The sequence below is a fragment of the Myotis myotis genome, unplaced genomic scaffold, assembly GCF_014108235.1.
Source record: "Myotis myotis isolate mMyoMyo1 unplaced genomic scaffold, mMyoMyo1.p scaffold_m19_p_11, whole genome shotgun sequence".
NCBI classification, from domain to species: Eukaryota; Metazoa; Chordata; class Mammalia; order Chiroptera; family Vespertilionidae; genus Myotis; species Myotis myotis.
In genome coordinates, this window is record NW_023416315.1 from 71,758,341 (window position 1) to 71,778,475 (window position 20,135).

The following is a 20,135-nucleotide window of genomic DNA, read 5'->3' on the forward strand; positions in this document are numbered from 1 at the left end:
TTTCAGAGAGGAAGGGAGAGGAATAGAGAGATAGAAACATCAGTGATGAGAGGGAATTATTGATTGGCTGCCTCCTTCATGCCCCCTACTAGGGGTTGAGCCCACAACCTGGGCATGTGCCCTTGACTGGAATGGAACCTGGGACCCTTCAGTTCACAGGCCGACACTCTATCCACTGAGCCAAACTGGCTAGGGCCCATTCAGACTTTTTATCCTTTCCAAGTTTATTACAATTTCTATAGGATTTAGGACCAACTTATTTCTTGAGATAAATAATTACCTAAACAGTAATCATTGTCAATATATATACGTGTTGACAAACAAAATCAATAAAATGAATATAAATTTAAAGCAATATTATGGAAATACTAGTAAATTTAACTCAGAAAACTGAATTAGAAATGATTTTTTAATTTATATTTTTGGTGATTATAGTTTTAAAGTATTTGACATAATATATGCTTTGAAACATGAAACTTTATTTTAAAGATTTATAAAATTGTATAGTTTACATGGATTTCAACAAAAAGTTTTATAAAATCTAAAAACTAATTTTACGGAGGGTCAAGATGATGGCATAGATAAACACAGTTTTCTTCTCCTCCCAAAACCACATCAAAATTACAACTAAATTGCAGAACAACTATCATTCAGAACTACCTGAAATCTGGCTGAATGAGGTCCTACAAGTAGAGAATTGAAGAAGCCACATTGAGACTGGTAGGAGAGACAGAGGTGTGGAAAGGGCTGGCCCAACACCCACATGTGGTGTTTTTTTAATCAGGAAGAATATCTTGACTGGGGAGATCTATATGAGAAGCAAGGGGTCCAAGCCCCAACCATCTATGGGAGGCTCCTGTGGTGGGAAGAGAAGTCCTCAAAACTTGGGGCTATAAAAACCAGTGGGGATTGTGGCTAAATGACATGAAAGCTGCTGGAGTCCCAGGCAGTTCCTGCTAAAGGGCTCTTGCATGGACTTAACTTGGACTCACTCCCTCTGAGCTCCAGAACTGGGGTAGCAGCTGAAAGGATCAGGGGACATATGGAAAGGAACTAAATTGTCTGGCATCAGAGCAAGAACTAGTGGGCAGCTTTCTCACAGACAGAAATACTGGCAGAGGTCATTGTTCCTATGCTGAGACCTCCCCTGCTACAGACCCAATAGGCAGGCACCATATCTGAGTCTCCATCAACCTGGTCCACACTGTTTGTCCTGCCCTGGTGATTTCCTGAGACCCCATATCACACAGTTTGCAGCCCCACCCAAGCTGTTTGCAGTGGCATTTCCACATGAATGGCCTGTCTTGTCTCAGGCTTCAGACTTTCCTAAAATCTCTCAAACAAGCAGCAACTGGTGACAGCATGCCCCAAACCTCTTGATAAGTGGCCCCAGGCCCGGCACTAGCAGCATCCTGCCTTGTTTCGCAGCTTGGCCTCTCCTGGGCACCTCCAAGCCCAACACAAGTAGCAGCCACTTACACACTGCTTGATAGCTCTTGCCAGGTGGCCCCAAGCAGGGTACTGGAACTAGCTGATTTTGCACCTCCCAGGAGGCCTCAGAGCCGTGCACCCAGTGGTCAGCTTCAGACTAAACCAAATTACAACCCTACCACATCCATGAATGACAAAGTCAAGGGGTAGACTCAGTGAGCACCAAAGCCCCACTGAAGCAAGTCCTGATCCATAGGGATGACTCCTGCACAGCAGCTCTTCCACTGTAGTACCAGCTGGTCCTCATAGCCAGTTGGTTTGGGGGTCAATTCCTCTTAGTAATGCTAACAGCAACCAAGGCTCAACTACAATAAAACAGTGCACACAGCCCACACAGGGGTGTACCTAGAGTACCTCCTAGCTCAGGGGACTGGGGAGGCTGAGCCACTGGGCCCCTACAGGACACCTACTACATACACAAGGCCACGCTACCAATTCCAGGATACATGGCAGCACTACATAATACATAGAAATAAACACAGGGAAGCAGCCAATGAGAAGACAAAGAAACATATGGAAGCAACCAATGAGGAGACAAACATGTCGCAAATGAAAGAACTGAAGAAATCTCCATAAGATAAACTAAATAAAGTGTTAGCAAGCAAACTACCAGAGGCAGAATTCAAAACTATGGTTGTATGGATGCTCAAGGAAGTTAATGACAATTTCAAGGAACTTAGTGAGAACTTCAAGGAACTTAGAACATCAACGACATGGAAAAGGACCAGTCAGAAATGAAGGATACACTAACTGAAATGAAGAATAATTTACAGGGAAGCAACAGGAGAGTAGAAGATGCTGAGAATCATATAAGCAATTTGTAATATGAGGAAGAAAAAAACACCCAATCAGAACAGCAAAAAGAAAAAGTAATTCAAAAATATGAAGATAGTGTAAGGAGCTTCTGGGACAACTTCAAGCATACCAACATTTGCATCATGGAGGTGCCAGGAGGAGGAGAGAGAGAGAGAGCAAGATATTGAAAACTTATTTGAAAAAATAATGACAGAAAACATCCCTTACCTGGTGAAAGAACTAGACATACAACTCAATGAAGCACAGAGCCCCAAACAAGATGAACCCAAAGAGACCCCCACACCAAGACACATCACAATTAAAATGCCAAAGGTTAAAGGCAGAATCATAAAAGTGGCAAGAGAAAAGCAGTTAGTTACCTACAAGGGAGCGCCCATACGACTGTCAGCTGATTTCTCAACAGAAACGTTGCCAGCCGGAAGGAAGTGGCAAGAAATATTCAAAGTGATGAATAGCAAGGACCTACAACCTAGATTACTCTACACAGCAAAGCTATCATTTAGAATTGAAGGTCAGATAAAGAGCTTCACAGACAAGAAAAAGTTAAAGGAGTTCATCCCCACCAAACCAATATTACATGAAATGTTAAAAGGTCTTCTTGAAGGAGAAGAAGGAGAAGGAAGAGAGGATCAAAAATATGAACAATAAAATGGCCATACATACATACCTATCAACAATTGAATCTAAAAATCAAAATAAATGAGCAAGGAATTTAATGAACAAAATAAACTGATGAATAAAATAGAATCAGATGCATGGAAACATGGAACAGACTGACGAATCTTAGAGGGAAGGGGATAGGAGGGGCAAGAAGAGATTATCCAAGGAACTTATATGCATACTAGAGGCTCAGTGCACGAAATTCGTGCACTGGGGCGGGGAGGGTCCCTTAGCCCGGCCTATGCCCTCTCACAGTTCGGGAAAACTCGGGATGTCCGACTGCCATGGAGTTGGGACAGGCTCCTGCCACTGCCACTGCGCTTGCCAGCTGTGAGCTGGGCTCAGGGCTTCTGGCTGAGCGGCACTCCCCCTGTGGGAGCACACTGACCACCAAGGGGCAGCTCCTGCATTAAGCATCTGCCCCTTGGTGGTCAGTGCATGTCACAGTGACTGGTCGTTCTGCCGTTTGGTCAATTTGCATACTAGCCTTTTATTATATAGGACATGCATTACCTGTGGTCACAGATAATAGGGTGCTGAAGTCTTGGGGTGGGGCAGGATCTGGGTGGAGGGGGTACTGGAGGACAGGGGGACATCTATAATATGCTCAACAATAAAGATTTTTTAAAAACTAATTTTACAGAGTGAAATTCATGGGCCTTGAATTTTAAGCAACATCATGATTAGATGAATAAACCAGAGATTGACATATCTTTCTGTTTATTGTATTTTTTTTATAACAGAAATTTGTTTCCCAATAATTGCACTTGATATAGGGTTGATTTGGGGTGGGGATTTTTACATCGTTTTTTAAAAAAATCAAAATCGGAACCACTCTACATTCCATGCAGATCACCATGGAAGATCCTAAAGTTATTAGAGACACCTCTTTCTTTCCTGACCTCAAACAGAAAAGTACGATGTCAGGTCATAGGCTAATGGACTGCAGGGCCCACATCTGGGCACTTTTGGTCATTAGAGAAAGGCACTAGTCAATACTTTCTGACAATGACAAAAGTATGAGTAAAGAAACTAGTACAGCCCTAACCAACCGGTTTGGTTCGGTGTATAGAGCGTCAGACTGAAGGGTCCCAGGTTCGATTCTGGTCAAGGGCATGTACCTTGGTTGCGGGCATATCCCCAGTGTAGGGGGTGTGCAAGAGGCAGCTGATTGATGTTTCTCTCTCATCGATGTTTCTAACTCTCTATCCCTCTCCCTTCCTCTGTAAAAAATCAATAAAATATATTTTTTAAAAAAGAAACTAATACAGAGATTATGTCTGATTATTGGCTTTTAATGAGGATATATTCAATTTACTTTTCAAAATTATTCTTTAGAGCAGTGGTCGCCAACCTTTCAGACCTCACAGACCACCAGTGGCCTGCAGACCACCGGTTGGCGACCACTGCTTTAGAGATAATGTATACTAGCAATATTCATACAATTTTTAATTCAATCAGAAGCAACTATAAAGCTTACAAAATTTAGTGTATTATAAAAACAGGCTTTTTTTTGGAGTCTGAAATAGTTTTTAACAGTATTTTCTCAAACTTTTTTTACCATAACCCACAGTAAGAAATTTGTTGTACATCATTACCAGTATACGCAAACCTATACATTTGTGTGTATATATAACTGATACCATCGATATATTTACTGCAAGCAATGCAATTGGATATTTTCTATTTTATATCTTTTTGTACACTGTTCATATTTTCCTTGCTGTATAATGCATAGCAGTTAAAAGTTAAGTTTCTACAAGTACACTTCTCATGCCACACCCACTGTGATACATTATGGGGGCCCAACATCAGAAACCGCACTTGATCGGCCTGGTCAGTGCTGGAAGGTAAAGGTAGAGAGGGAAGGGCTTGACTAGTGAGAAGAAGGACCACTGATAAAAGCAAAATTCAGGATCCTGAATTGAGCTTCAGGTGGTGTTAGTTGGACTTAATTCAGGGAACCTTCCCCCAGTGGCTGTGCAGGAAGCTACATCTGGAGACTCTGCCCTAAGGAAAACCCCTCAGGAGATGGATTCAGTTAAAAAACAGTTTAGAAGTGCAGCATAGTCGTGCTGCATAGACCATAGTCTGTTTCTTTCAAATACAGAGTTCAAGATGCACAGGGACAGGGATTCACGCCACTGGAATGATTACATTTTTCCTTGCAGGTATCAAAAGTAGGGCGAGATCACAGCTGAACTGTAACAGGAGTGCTTCTCTGTCAAAACAAAAGTAAGTTCCCTTTCAGATTAACTCAGAGCAAACAATACACACTCTCGTTTTAGTTGTGCAACTATTATACTATTAATATAATTTTAAAGCAATTTGTTGAAAAGATTAGAAATATTATTAGCTTCATTTTTATCAAACTTTGACATAAGGATATGGTAAAATCCTGTATTTTTACATTTTAAACAGACTTTAGATGACTGATTCTATTTTTTTACAACTGTCTGCTGTCCCACCTTCCTCACCTGAATTTTTCCCCAAAGAGCAAACACTGAGTTTTATCCCAAAAAGCAAACCATTTCTAAATTAATAGTGTTTTATTCCCCCTGGAATTTATTTCTGTTTCTGAATAAAATGCATATGCTTGCTGTTCCTTCATTTACCCATTTTAGATAGTATCTGTTGTTGCTGTCATTGAAGATAAAAACTTGGGAGGTACATTGTTTTTTGAGACCAGACATGTCTTTTTTTTAACGATTTCACTTAGTTTATGTTATCAGGACATATATGTTTGTGGGTTGGAAATAATTTTCATTTGGAATTTTAGGCCTATGGCTCCATTTTCCTCCAGTTTCCATTTGATTTCTAATGTTTTCATTGCTCCAATCCTCAGAAACCTATTGGACTTTTTAAAGTCTTTATTGTTGAAAGTATTACATGTCCCCCCCAAAGTCAAATCGTCTCCTGTCATCTTATATTAGGAGCTCCTTCTCCCCCATCCCTTTCCCTCTGTCAGCTACCACGCTGCTGTTCTTGTTCAGGCGTTTCAGTTTTACATCCCACATATGAGTGAAATCATATGGTTCTTAGCTTTTTCTAACTTACTCATTTCACTTAGCATAATGTTCTCCAGGTCCATCCATGTTGTTGCAAATGGCGCTATTTCATCCTTTCTTATGACTAATACTCCATTGTGTATATAGACCACATCTTCTTTATCCAGTCCTCTAGCATGGGACACTTTGGTTGTCTCCATATCTTGGCCACTGTGAATAATGCTGCAGTGAACATAGGGGTGCATATATTTTTGTGAATACATGATTTCAAGTTTTTCAGGTATATACCTAGGAAAGGATTGCTGGGTCGTATGGTAGCTCTATTCTTAATTTTTTGAGGAATCAGCAGGCTGCTTTCCATAGTGGTTGTACCAGTCTACATTCCCACCAGCAGGGAATGAGGGTTCCCTTTATTCCACAACCTCTCCAACACTTGTTATTGCTTGTCTTATTGATAATGGCCACTCTAACAGGTGTGAGGTGGTATCTCGTAGTTTTTTTAAAAAAATATATTTTTATTGATTTCAGAGAGGAAAGGAGAGGGAGAGAGAGCGCTAGAAACATCAATGATGAGAGAGAATTATTGATCAGCTGCCTCCTGCACGCCCCCTACTGGGGATCAAGCCCACAATCTGGGCATGTGCCCTGACGTGGAATCAAAACGTGACCTCCTGGTTCATAGGTTGATGCTCAACCACTGAGCCACGCCAGCTGGGCTTTCTAGTTGTAGTTTTGATTTGCATTTCCCTAATTGCCAGTGAGGTTGGACATCTCTTCATGTGTCTATTGGCTGTTTGTCTCTTGGGAGAGGTGTATTTTCAGGTACTCTGCCTACTTTTGATTGGGTTGTTTGTTTGGTATTGAGTGTTATGAGTTCTTTTTATATTTTGGAGATTATACCTTTGTCTGAACCACTATTTACATATATCATCTCCCACTGATTTTTTTTAATGCCAGATTTACAGAAACATATTTGCTTCAGATGTTAAATGTTTACAGTGATAATATTATTTTCTTATTGCTCTTAGAGAATTGTTGATTATTTCAGCTTACAAATTTTGAGGTAAAGAATGATTTGGTTAATCATATACTAGAAATGTTGGGCAGTTTGCAAACAGCTCCTCATTGTAGCCCAATAAATGCTGTGCCCTATTATTATTAGAGAAATGCCTGGATGGCCTTTCTTTGTTGCTAGCAGAAATAGGACCCTTATCATCTCAAGAAAAAGAACCTTGAGACTCACACAGGAGGACGAGTGCTCTTTACTTGTGTAGAGTTACATCTTTTCCAAAGTCCCATTTCCTTAATCTAGTCCTGGAAAATATTCAGCTGGGGATTCAGTGGAGCTAGAAGCACAGCCAGCGTCCAGGTTCTGTTCCATGGTGGAGCTGGGTCTGGTTTAGCAATAGGCTGGTTGCACAGTAGTCCATTGTATGGCTCACATAGTCCGTGAGCCACGTGGGCGAGTGCAGGAGCGTGAGAGTCCCACAAGCCAGGAGTCAAGCACAAGCAAGGAAAAGCTTACCAACCAACAGCAAGAGGGCAAACTCCTTTGTTTAGGGGATTAAATATCCTAAATCTTCTCGGGCCAATGACCTGTTGCCAGGTGTGACTAACAAGCAAGTACTTCCCTAAGTCACCCAGACTTTCCTGGGCGTGTGTTACACTGCAGCTTCCTGGCAAAGCTGCACAGGTGTCATGCCTATAAAATGTGGCCTCCCTTGTTCCTTTCTGTTCATTTGTTACCAGTTAATTACAATGGTATAAAGACGCAACTATTATATTTCATGAGTTGTAATCTCTAGGCCAAAGTAGAATTGACTCTCTTAACTTTGCTGAAAATGAATGGAAATACTTATGCCTTGGAAAAATAAGGTTAAAATTTTGCAGGTAACAATTAGGACCCTGTCCCTGGTTTACAGAATTACAGACGCAAGGAGAGTGAAGAGAGAGGAGAGAGATAAAGGGAATGGCATCACATGCTTCTTTCTGTGAGGCCTGTTATATATATAATTTTCCCAGTAACTCCATAATGCAGCATAAGGAATCCATTGCAGAAGGGAACCCAGAAACTGAGGTGTTAATCGGTAGGGGGAGCAGAAAATGAATCTGACCCATGGCTACATTGCCAGTAAGTGGCAGAACCAAGTTTGAAATCCTTATTTGTTCCGTGATATCACACTGCCCCCTGCACCACAGTGTATAGTGTCTTAGCTTTACCCAGCATTGGAGACAAAGAAGGAAAGGGAGGAGTAAGGAGACAGGAATGTTGTCAGTCAAGACTTCTTTGTGAATAAAATTTGCTCCTGTTGAGAATTGTGTGGAGGAGGTATCAAAATCCTGCGAAAGAGGGTTGTTGCGTTAAAATGACATTTAAAAGATTTTTTTAAACAATGTTTCTACCGCACATCAAATCTTAAGACAGGTACGGTGTCTAGATTTTCATATTAGGGGTTGGGTTGTGGCTCTCACTTTAAAAACTCTTTTCTGAACTTTGTGTTAGGTCTTTAGAGAATGACCTGTCATTGAGGTTGAACTTGGATCAAAGACTCTGTCTGGATTCGGATGATGAAGCAGACCTTGTCAGGGAACTTCAGAGGATGTGCTCCAGCAAATCTGAGTCTGATCTAAGCAAGGTAAGCAGCACAAACAGGGAGGATGTTAAGTGACTCCATCCAGCAGTGGAGAGACTTCTTGGAGCTACATTATAATGCTCATTCCCTGAAAGAAGTCCCTTAGGGAACAGCGTGGTTAATGCTCCAGATCAGAGCAGCGCTTGCCTTGCTTTGAAAAGCCCTTTTTTCCAAAATATTATTTATGCAGTAGGGATCTCTATTTAAGCACAGATTGCTTTTCTAAACTCTGAAAAACCTGAAGCTAAAATTGCATGTGTTCATTGTAGCTCAGATCACACCAGCACCTTCGTGCAGCATTGGGTTAAGTCTATTCGTTTCCTCAGGCTTTTCCCTAACGTTGGCAGCAAGTCATCTATCAGTAAGAGCATCACAGAAAGTGGAGCAACTGCAACCACTTTCCTTACAAATAAGAAACGTAATTGGCCTGTGTCATGTCCATAGTCATAGTCTCTATGCTGTGACAAGTGAGATCCAGGTATGGGTATGTATCAGTGACCCACAATCTGAAAGCAGGCTTTAATAGCATAAAGTGCAGCCTGTTTCGGCATGCCGATATCTGCAGCAGATTGGACCAAAGTTCCTCGATAAATGCCTTTAAGTTGAGAGGGAGCATAACTTGTGCAGCTTCCACTGAAAGACTCAACTATAATATTTCATGAGTTGTAATCTCTAGGCCAAAGTAGCATGGACTCTCTTATTTACCTTTGCTGAAAATGAACTGAAATACTGATGCCCTGGAAAAATAAGGTAACGATTAGAATTTTGCAGTTTTTATATCCTTTCGTTTTTTTGCCAAGTGATTTTATTTTTCTTTAGGGCTCATTTGGTCATTTTTGTACTTTTTAAGTAGACACTCCTCCCTTAGGGCAGTGGTTCTCAACCTTGGCTGCACATTAGAATCACCTGGGAATCTTTTTAAAATCCTGATTTCTAGGCCTCATCCTCTGGAAATTCTGTTTCTTTGTTATGGGGTGGGGCCACAACATTAGTAACAAAGAAACAGAATTTTCGGAGGATGAGGCCCAGAAATCAGGATTTTAAAAAGATTCCCAGGTGATTCTAATGTGCAGCCAAGGTTGAGAACCACTGCCTTAAGGAATGTTTCTCATGCATTTGCTGTTAACTCACATGAAGGCTTCAAGTCTGCCATGGGAACAGTACAGAATTGAGGGTACGTTCTGCAGAGCTCCTGTCTGTGGATGAAATAAGAGAAAGAGAACACTTCTGCTGCTGCTTTTCCATTGACTTTAAATTGTGCCTTGAGTGTTACAGTCTAACTATGAAAACACAACTTGATTCGTAGTATATTTTCCAGATTGCAGATTCCAGGGATGATTTAAGGAGATTTGATAGTCCAGGAAACAACCCTACATTTTCACCAGCTGTTCATAATCTAAGAATGCCAGTGTCACAAAAGGTAAGTGTCCATTTGCCCCCAGAATCAGACAAACATGGATAGCTTCGGAATTGACTTCACAAACCTTCTTTCAATGTAAATCACAAAGTTATTTTTAAACCACAGCTATGAAGTGAGAAATAGGATAGAGGTCAATATGTTAACTAGTTAAGCAAAGTTGTAAAGCTTACTGTTTAGATAATAACTTGAAAGAATGACCAGAAAAGCATTACTTTTAATCCTCACCTGAGAACATGCTTTTTTGTTTGTTTGTTTTGTTTTTGTTAATCCTCACCCAAGGTTATTTTTCCATTCATTTTTTTAGGGAGAGTGGAAGAGAGAGGGAAAGACAGAGAAAAACATCGATGTGAGAGAAGCACATCAATTGGTTGCCTCCTGCACAAGCTCTGACCAGGGCTTGGGCCGGGGAGGAGCCTACAACCCAGATACTATTGCCCTTGTAGGGTTGTTTCCTGGACTATCAAGTCTCTTTAAGTCATCTCTGGAATCTGCAGTCTGCCCTTGACCGGAATCAAACCTGAAACCCTTTGGTCTGCAGGCTGACACTCTATCCACTGAGCCAAACCGACTAGGGTGCGTGCTTTTTTTATTATTGATTTCAGAGAGAGAGACTTTAACATCGATGCGAGAGTGAAATATTGATTGGCTGCCTCCCACACTTGCCCAGACTGGGGATCGAACCCCTGACCTTTTGGTATATGGGAGGACACTCCAACCAACTGAGCCACACTGGCCAGGGCAGCAGTACCTTTTTTTTTTTAATATATTTTATTGATTTTTTACAGAAAGGAAAGGAGAGGGATAGAGAATTAGAAACATAGATGAGAGAGAAAAATCAATCAGCTGCCTCATGCACACCCCCTACTGGAGATGCACCTGCAACCAAGATACATGCCCTTGACTGGAATCGAACCTGGGACCCTTCAGTCCTCAGGCCGACACTCTATCCACTGAGCCAAACCTGTTAGGACCACAGCAGTACTTTTTGTTAACTTCTGTTTGAGACCTAAAATTATATTCCAAAATGTGGGGTGTCTTTTGAGAAGGTCTCCATTCGTTTTCATTTGTGTCTGGGTTGCTTCATTTTAAAATGTGTTCTTTTTATTTTCATTTGAGAACTTTTATGATTTACTGCATTTTGGAATTTTGAAGTTAATTACAGCAAAGGGCTGAGCGATTAATATAAAGATATTTTATGTTTAAAAACTCTTATTTTTAGCTTAGTTTCTTACTTGCCTGAACATGCATCATGTTTCATTGAGAGACTTTCCTTTAGTCAGAATGTCACCTAGAAGAGCCAGGATTCCAGAAGACTTCATCATTTACCTCTCTAAATAACTTCCACAACTGGTTTAATAAATTCCAAGAGGCGGACCAGCATGGTACTTCTGGGTGAACAGAAACAATAAACTGTTTCTCAGCCAGGAGCTATTTTGTGAGGGTGCTGGTCTTGCAGAGGCATTTAGTAATATGTGGTTTGCTCACCAAGCCATGTCAATTGTGGCTCACACCCTGTTCTCATCCACTCCCCTGTGGCTTCCAGAGGCCTGTGGGGGAGTGCAGAGAGCGGGACTATACAGTGACAGTGGTGAGACTATTCCATTATGAATCCTTATCCGATCACCTGGCAGCCTGGGCCCCTGTTCTCTCACTGCTCCACTAGGCTTCGGTTCTGATGAGTTATATGTGAAACTGTGTGAGCTGTGTGCGTTGGGGGAAGAGGTGGGGGCCAGGAGGTAGTGGCAAGGCTGAGTCCCACATAAAAATGCATAACATGATGACCTGTAAAGACGAACATGCCCTTTCTGGCTCACCTCATCATCTGTCTGCTTTTTGCTTTGTCTTCAATCGGGAACCGTTTGGAAGCACAGCAAAAGCTTGGTTTGGAGAGCGCGTAAGGGAGGATGACCTGAGGAGGTAGCCGGAGGCACTGCTGAGAATTCCGGCTGGAAAATACTTGTTCGGGAGCTGTCCCTGAGCTTTGGCTGGGAGCACATGTCTCGGGGTGCCAGGCCCACTCTTTAGGATTCCTTGTGCAATAGCCAGTGGAAGGAGCCATGAAGGTCTAGGAAGAGCAACAAGGAGTCACTGCTTCTCCACAGGCCGAGCCACTTCCTATATAAAAATGTTGACTGGTTGTGACCGGCTTCCTTTGTTTCAATGTCGAATGGAGACCCAGTTTTGTACCTCTACCTCTCTGTCACATGACCCTGTTCAGTTGCTACAATAAGGTACTATCCATCAAAAATAGTACTGCGAGTGGAATAAGTTCTGGGCAGCTCAGGACAGCTTTGTTTTACTAGGAAAAGGGATATTTTTTGAAAAGTATCCTTTTATACTCTCTGGACTCATAAAAAAAAGAACCTTGTGGTTTAAATGTGATTTGATGTGGGCCTTAGGGCAGCAACCCACAGACCACATTTGGAGGGACTTCCCCAATGCCTGGAAGATGTATTTCTAAGAACCTGTCAGCAGAGGGCAGAGTAGCACTCGGCACCCTCCTGACAGCTTGGCAGGCTCACTCCCTTTCTATCCTCAGCTGGCATTTCTTGGTTAGAGGCCCAGCTTCTTCTGTTATCAGGAAGCAATTCCCTTTAGAAGAGCTCTCTGGCTTGCTTGGAATCATTTCTACTGTGCGGCCACCATTATACACTGAAAGACATGAATGAGTAAATTACCCTCCTACTCCTCATTTGCTGTAATATAACTCATTCCTGCTCCAGCAAAGAGAGCACGGTGGGCTTCGTTAATTGCATGGCATGTTGGCCACCCTTCTAAATTTTTTTTTACATGCAAACATTTAAATTAGCAATAGAATGAGCAGGTACTAACGAATATTTTCTTCTCATGAAAATGCAAATAAATTCCCCTAAAGCAGAAGTTCTTATCTTTGGCTACCTAAGGAAATCCATTTGCTATGCTTTTAATCCCCAGTTCCCGAAAGGTTCTGATGTAATTGATCTGAGGTACAACCTGGACATGAGTTTTCTAAAGCTCCCTGGTGATTCTTACGTGCAGCCGGGGCTTAGATCCATGGCTCTAAAGCATAGCTCTGATCTGTTATCCTTATTCCCCACCCCATTCCTTTGGGTCCTCCCAAATGCATCTTTAGAAAGGTTGCTGTACCTTCGTGTAACTTATTTCTACCTGTAATTTACTATTCCCACACCTACACTTCTCCATGTCTATTTACCCTTCTACCCAGGGAACTCTTTCTCTCCTCTTCACCTGTCACAGCCCTCTATGTCCTTGAAGCACCATCTCCAATGCCCTTTTCCCTACAGTACTTTCTGTTACTTCCTGCCCCCTACTCTACCCTCTAGAAAGCAGAGATTATAGCAGCCTTTTCGCTTTCATCAGATGCTCAGGATTGAGTGAATGAATGGTTCTGAGTTAACAATATTTTGTTAAGGCTCTTTATGGACACTGCCTTCCTAGTGTGCACAATATTGACAGTAACTTTATATGTTTCACACAGAGAACTCGGGTTTTAGTGCAGGAAGCATTAAACACCATTAACTTTCCTAGCTCTGGTACTTCTTAGCTTTGGGGAAAACACCTCGAACCCTGTGCTCGGCTGCCAGGGTGGTAGGAACATGGCTCTGGGTTCTGGTCTTACACTCAGCCTTGAATGGATTCATTAGCCTCACTGAGCCAGTGGTTCTCCACGCTCTCATCCTACCTCCAAGGACTGACGCAGACCCACATTCCTATGCTCCGCTTCAACACCCAAACCACGTTTCTAGTTGTTGTGGGTGCTTCTTGGTACTTCATTTCACGGGGGCATTTCCCGCCTCAGACCATAAAGATGCACTCCCACCCCTTACCTCTCTACCCCCTACCCCACTTCATGATCTAGCTTAGGAGGCAGACAAGGATACCCTGTGTGCCTTCCCTCTGCCTGGGCCCTGGCACTACCTCTGTGGACTTCCAGAGGGAGGTCAAAGATTGTAGCAAAATTATAGTTACACCCGCCTCTCTTCCTCATGGGTTCTGTATACCAATCGCTCTCCGTATTATAATGTGCCCTGTCTTCTGAATACTCCGTATGCTGAATTTGCTGGTGTTTTAGACCAACTTACACATTGGGATGGGCCTTCGTAGGCCCACAACTAAGTCACATTTTACAGATTTCAGAAGGCACGCAGGAGAATCCAACTCCCAGCTCAGGCCCAATTGTTACTTTCCATTAAGTATTTTGCCTGTTAAATTCTAGTTTTCCGTGTTAAATCTTCCAAAGATTACCTTGCTGTTTGGTTGTGTTATTGCTTTTAAATTTAAAAAGGGGGAAAGTAATCAGTGTCAGCTGCTTCAGAGGCCGGGAGCGGCTCACTTAGCAACTCACTTCACATTTGCTGGTTGGCAGGACTTCACACAATAGAGGGGCAGACACCTTGAGTGAACTTTAGGAGCCGGAGGCCTTGTCCCAGCTTCATCACTCTGTGGCTTACCTGTCCAGCTCTCCGTTCCCTCCTGGGCAAAGAGAGAGACATGGACCATGGCTCATCCTCATGAGAGTTCTGAAACCAACACTGGGGAGACGAGAGCAAGCCTGGACGGTCTGGAGGCACCGAGTCATGGGATTGCTGCGCAGAAGCGTCAATCACCATGTCCACTCCATTAGGGCAAGGACATTGCTTTTTCGTGTTCGCTGCCTGAATGCCAAGCACCTAGTCTAGTGCTCATCTGCTGGTGAAATGCTCCAAAAATATTTGTTGATTATTGAGTAGTAATCTAGGTTTTAGTTTGCAGATCTGAAAGTGGAAAGCAGAAAAGTTAGGCGACTCCCTCAGAAAAGGGAGGTGATTTGTACAGCTACCTACCAATAGTCGGTCCCAGTTTATCATTTCTATGAAACTCCTGTTGCTGAGGAGATCCCAGGCTCTGACACTTGACTCACTGACTCCTGTATCTTGTTTGTGACAGCACAAAGGGCCTGATGGATACCTGTGGGAATTTAATCATGCAGCTTCTGTCCATTGCCATTGCCTTTTTTCGTAAGAATGTTGTGTAGGGAGAAGCTTCTACATGGGTCCTCAGAAAGAGAGAGAGGAGAATGTGCTCCGACTGGTAATGAAAGTTGGTAGCAGCGTCAAATGTGACAAATTTCTTTTGTTCCTTTTCTCTGACAGGTCAGTCCTCTCAGCAGCCATCAAACCACCGAATGCAGCAACAGTAAATCAAAGACTGAGTTGGGTGATTTAAGAGTTAAATCTTTCCTTCCTGTTCCTAGAAGTAAAGTTACACAGTGTTCCCAGAACACCAAAAGAAGCAGCAGCAGCAGTAATACAAGGCAAATAGAAATAAACAACTCAAAAAATGAGATTTGGAACTTACACACAAAATGAACACATAGAAAAATCTAACAACTAGGCCTGCCTACAATATTCTCACTCTTAACTTCTGTAAATTTCAAACAGAAACCAAGGACAACAAGATGTAAATACCTTCAAATGAATAAAATATTTTCACATAATATGAAGTATGAGTGCAGGACCACTATTCATTTTTTTGTAAAGAATGTATTTATAACCAATAATTTGTTGCTCTTTTTCATTTCTGTAAGATTGAACTTCAATATCAAGAAGTAATGCCAACTTTTCAAGTAGTTTTATAATAGAATTATTGTAATAGTTTTAATCAACATGTTCAGGGAGTATTAAAACAAAACTGTGTGTACTGTATACCTATATATGTATATCTAAATATGTATATATTTAAGAAAGTCAAGGAATCATATTGCATCCTAAAAGTTACAAAATGTGTACAGTGTTGGCTTTGATAAAGTACCATTTTAAATGGAGATCATAATTTTATGTTCACTTGATGAGGAATGACTCAGAATGAGGCAATAACTAATCATTTCTAAACAATTACTTTCCATTAAAAGCCATATTAAGTATTTTGCCTGTTAAATTCTAGTTTTATGTTTTAAATCTTTTAATAGTTACATTGCTGATTGGTTTATCATGTATATTTATGCTTATGAGTTTGCATTATGACTGTAAAATACAAAATTATATAATGCAATAAAATGTTATTCTTTCTTATAAAAGTTTTGTACCTAAGTGGATATGAAAAAGATTACATAAGTGCTTCAATAAATTAATCCAAGAGTTAACTCCCTTTACAATTTAATTCTGGTAGCATAACTGATATTTTTTAGAACTGTTTCTTCTAAAATTAATGAAATTACTCTTACTAATACAAATCAAAGTTAAGATGCTTTGACATCAAATAAAATATTGAACTACAGCCTGGCCAGTGTGGCTCAGTAGTTGAGCATTGACCTATGAACCAGGAGGTCATGGTTCGATTCTGGTCAGGACACATGCCCGGGTTTTGTGCTCAGTCCCCAGTGTGGAGCATACAGGAGGCAGCTGATCAATGAGTCTCTCTTACTATTGATGTTTCTATCTCTCTCTCCCTCCCTTCTTCTCTCTCTAAAATCAATAAAAAACATTTTTAAATATTTTCAAAAATACTGAATTAGTGAAATAATTTTGCTGTAGTTTCTATCAATAGCTCATGGTAATTTGTCCCTGCAATAATAGATATTTGTGTTCCAACTTAGGGACATTCATGAAACGTGTCCTACATGTTGGTATTTTACTAGCTGTTCACAAAAGGGCCCACCCGTTTTAGATAGTGGGTTTAAATAAAAATAAACATTTAAATCAAGCTCTAAAAATAAGGTGCTCACTGAACAAGCCACCTTCCTTTTTTTTTCTTAGGTATCCCCAAAAAAGTATGATTTTATACTAAGAATCATTTATTTGTCTTAAAAGTATTGAAAGCCCTTTCTTGGTCAGAATGATTTACACTGAAGTACACATATGTGCATTGGTACTATATTAAACTCTTAAGGAATGTCTGCAAGTATCTTTAAAAAAGTCAAAATGTGTAGTCAAGATTATACCATACATAAGGGGTGACGTGGAAGAAAACCTATCACGGAAGAATTCTAACAATGGCAGCATTTTGCCTGGGCATTACCTCTGCAAGGAGAATCTTGGAGTGTATAGCTCAAACTGCATGTATAGAGAAGTGGGCAGTGAGATGGATGGGGTGGGGGGTGGCTAGAGCAAGGGACAAGGTGGGTGGATAGAAGAGACTGGAAGGAAATAGTCTTAGCTTAATGATTAGGCACTATGTTTTATACTAGAGGCCCGGTGCACAAAAATTTGCACTGGGCGGGGGGGGGGTCCCTCAGCCCGGCCTATGCCCTCTTGCAGTCTGGGATCCCTCAGAGGATGTCCATCTGCTGGCTTAGGCCCACTCTCTGGAAGATTGGGCCCAAGCTGGCAGTCAGACATCCCTCTTGCAGCCCGGCAGCCCTTGAGGGATGTCCACCTGCCAGCGGGGAGCAGGCCTAGGCTGCAGTTGGACATCCTTAGTGCTGCTGAGGAGGCGGGAGAGGCTACCACCACCACCGCTGTACTGGCAGCCATCAGCCTGGCTTGTGGCTGAGCAGAGCTCCCCCTGTGGGAGCGCACTGACCACCAGGGGAAGCTCCTGCATTGAGCATCTGCCCCCTGGTGGTCAGTGTGTGTCATAGTGACCAGTGATTCCCAGTCACTCTGCTGTTAGGGTCAGTTTGCATATTACCCTTTTATTATATAGGATAGAGGCTTGGAGCATGGGTGGGGGCTGGCTGGTTTGCCCTGAAGGGTGTCCCGGATCAGGGTGGGGGTCCCGCTGGGGTTCCTGGCCAGCCTGGGTGAGAGGCTGATGGCTGTTTGCAGCTGGTCACACCCCCTTCAGGGTGGGGGTCCCCACTGAGGTGCCTGGCCAGCCTGGGTGAGGGGCTGATGGCTGTTTGCAGGCTGGTCAAGCCCTTCCCGCAGTGGGGACCCTTACCCCATGGAGGTTTGGACAGCCTGGGTGAGGGGCTGATGGCTGTTTTCAGGCTGGCCACACCCCCTTTAGGGTGGGTGCTTCCCACTGGAGTGCCTGGCCAGTCTGGGTGAAGGGCTGAGGGCCGTTTTCAGGCTGGCCAAGCCCCCTGGCGACGGAAGCTCCCAGCCTCTCCTTTTTTTCTTTTTTCTTTTTTTATTCTGGGATTTATTTACCTTCTATAATTGAAACTTTGTAGCCTTGAGAAGAGCTCAGAGCCGGCCAGGGCAGGCAGGAGGGAAGCCGCCTGCTCACTCCAGCTCCGTGGCCATGGCCAGCTGAAAGCAGGTATCTGGGATTTATTTACCTTCTATAGTTGAAACTTTGTTGCTTTGAGTGGAGCTCAGAGTCCGCAGTGGCAAGTGGGAAGCTTGGCTTCCTCCATCATTGGGGCAACCAAGCCTCCTGCTTGCTCCAGCTCTGTGGCTGCCGGCTGCCATCTTGGTTAGGTTAATTTGCATATAGTTGCTCTGATTTGCTGGTGGGCGTGGCTTAAGGTGTAGCAAAGGCACGGTCAATTTGCATGTTTGTCTTTTATTAGTGTAGATTAGCATCTTTTCTGAAGATAAAGTTCCTATTAAAAATTGATACCTAAAAATCCATACCATTTTTATACACCAATAGTAAACTCTCAGAAAGAGAAACTAAAGAAAAACCCCATTTACCATTGCAATAAAAAAAAAAAAATTAAGATACTTAGGAATAAACCTAACTAAGGAGGTAAAAATCTATACTCTGAAAACTACAGGACGTTGGGAAAAAAAGATAGAGGGAGATATAAAAAAAGTGGAAGAATATAACATGTCCATGGATTGGTAGCATCAACTTCATTAAAATGTCCATATTACCCAGAGCAATCTACAGATTCAATGCAATCCCTATTAAAATACCAACAGCATATTTCACAGACCTAGAAAAAACACTCAAAAAATGTTTATGCAACCAAAAACCCTGACTAGCTGCAGCAATCTTGAGAAAGAACAAAGTTGGAGGAATCATAATACCAGATATCGAATTATACTATCAAGCCACTGTGCTCAGAACAGCCTGGTACTGGCACAAGAACAGTCATATAGACCAATGGAACAGAACAGAGAACCCAGAAATCAACACAAGCCACTACGCTCGAATGTTTGACAAAGGGGGCAAGAGCATACATTGGAGCAGAGACAGTCTCTTCAATAAATTGTGTTGGGAAAATTGGACAGGTGCATGCAAAAAAATGAACTAGACCACCAATTTTTACACCATACACAAGAATAAACTCAAAATGGATAAAAGACTTAAATGTAAGATGTGAAACCATAAAAGTCCTAGAAGAAACCATAGGCACCAAAATCTCAGACATCTCTCATTGCAACATGTTTAATGATACATCTCCTAAGACAATGGAAACTAAGGAGAAAATAAACAAGTGGGATTACGTGAAAATAAAAAGCACTGAAAAATAAACCATCAACAAAGTAACAGGAGACCCCACTACATGGAGAATATATTTGCCAATGATACATCTGATAAGGGGTTAATCTCCAAAATATATAGGGAACAGATATAACTTAACAAAAGGAAGACAACCCAATTTTTAAATGGCCAAAGGACCTAAATAGACACTTCCCTAAAGTGGACACACAGATGGCCAGGAGACATAAAAAAATGCTCAAAGTCACTAATCATCTGAGAGATGCAAATCAAAACAACAATGAGACATCACCTCACACCTTTCAGAATGGCTGTCATCAACAAATCAAAAACAACAAAAGTTGGCAACATTGTGGAGAAAAGGACACCCTAGTACACTGCTGGTGGGAATGCAGACTGGTGCAGCCATTGTGGAAAACAGTATGGAGTTTTCTCAAGAAATTAAAAATGGAACTCCCATTTGACCCAGTGATCCTACCTGTAGGAATATATCCTAAGAAACCTGAAACACTCATCAGAAAGGATCTATGCACCCCTATGTTCATAGCAGCACAATTTACAGTAGCTAAGATTTGGAAACAGCCTAAGTGCCCATCAGCAGATGAATGGATAAAAACCTTAAGGTAAATTTACACAATGGAATACTAAACAGCAATAAAAAGGAAGAACTCTTACCATTTGCAAAAGCATGGATGGACCTGGAGAATATTATGCTGAGTGAAATAAGCCAGTCAGAGGAAGATACGTATCACATTATCTCACTCATGTGGAACTAATGAACCAAATAAACTG

At 41.9% G+C, this 20,135-nt stretch overlaps 1 protein-coding gene across 1 annotated transcript in view; it reads left to right on the forward strand.

The window, feature by feature from the left end:
• Positions 1-16,309, forward strand: part of CTTNBP2 (cortactin binding protein 2) — a 177,701-nt gene extending 161,392 nt beyond the window's left edge. The window contains 5 exon segments of the mRNA XM_036328864.1: positions 5,139-5,202; positions 8,479-8,611; positions 9,927-10,028; positions 15,161-15,367; positions 15,369-16,309. Coding sequence (XP_036184757.1) covers positions 5,139-5,202; positions 8,479-8,611; positions 9,927-10,028; positions 15,161-15,367; positions 15,369-15,401 — 539 coding nt within the window. The 3' untranslated portion in view covers positions 15,402-16,309.
• The last annotated feature ends 3,826 nt before the right edge of the window (positions 16,310-20,135 follow it).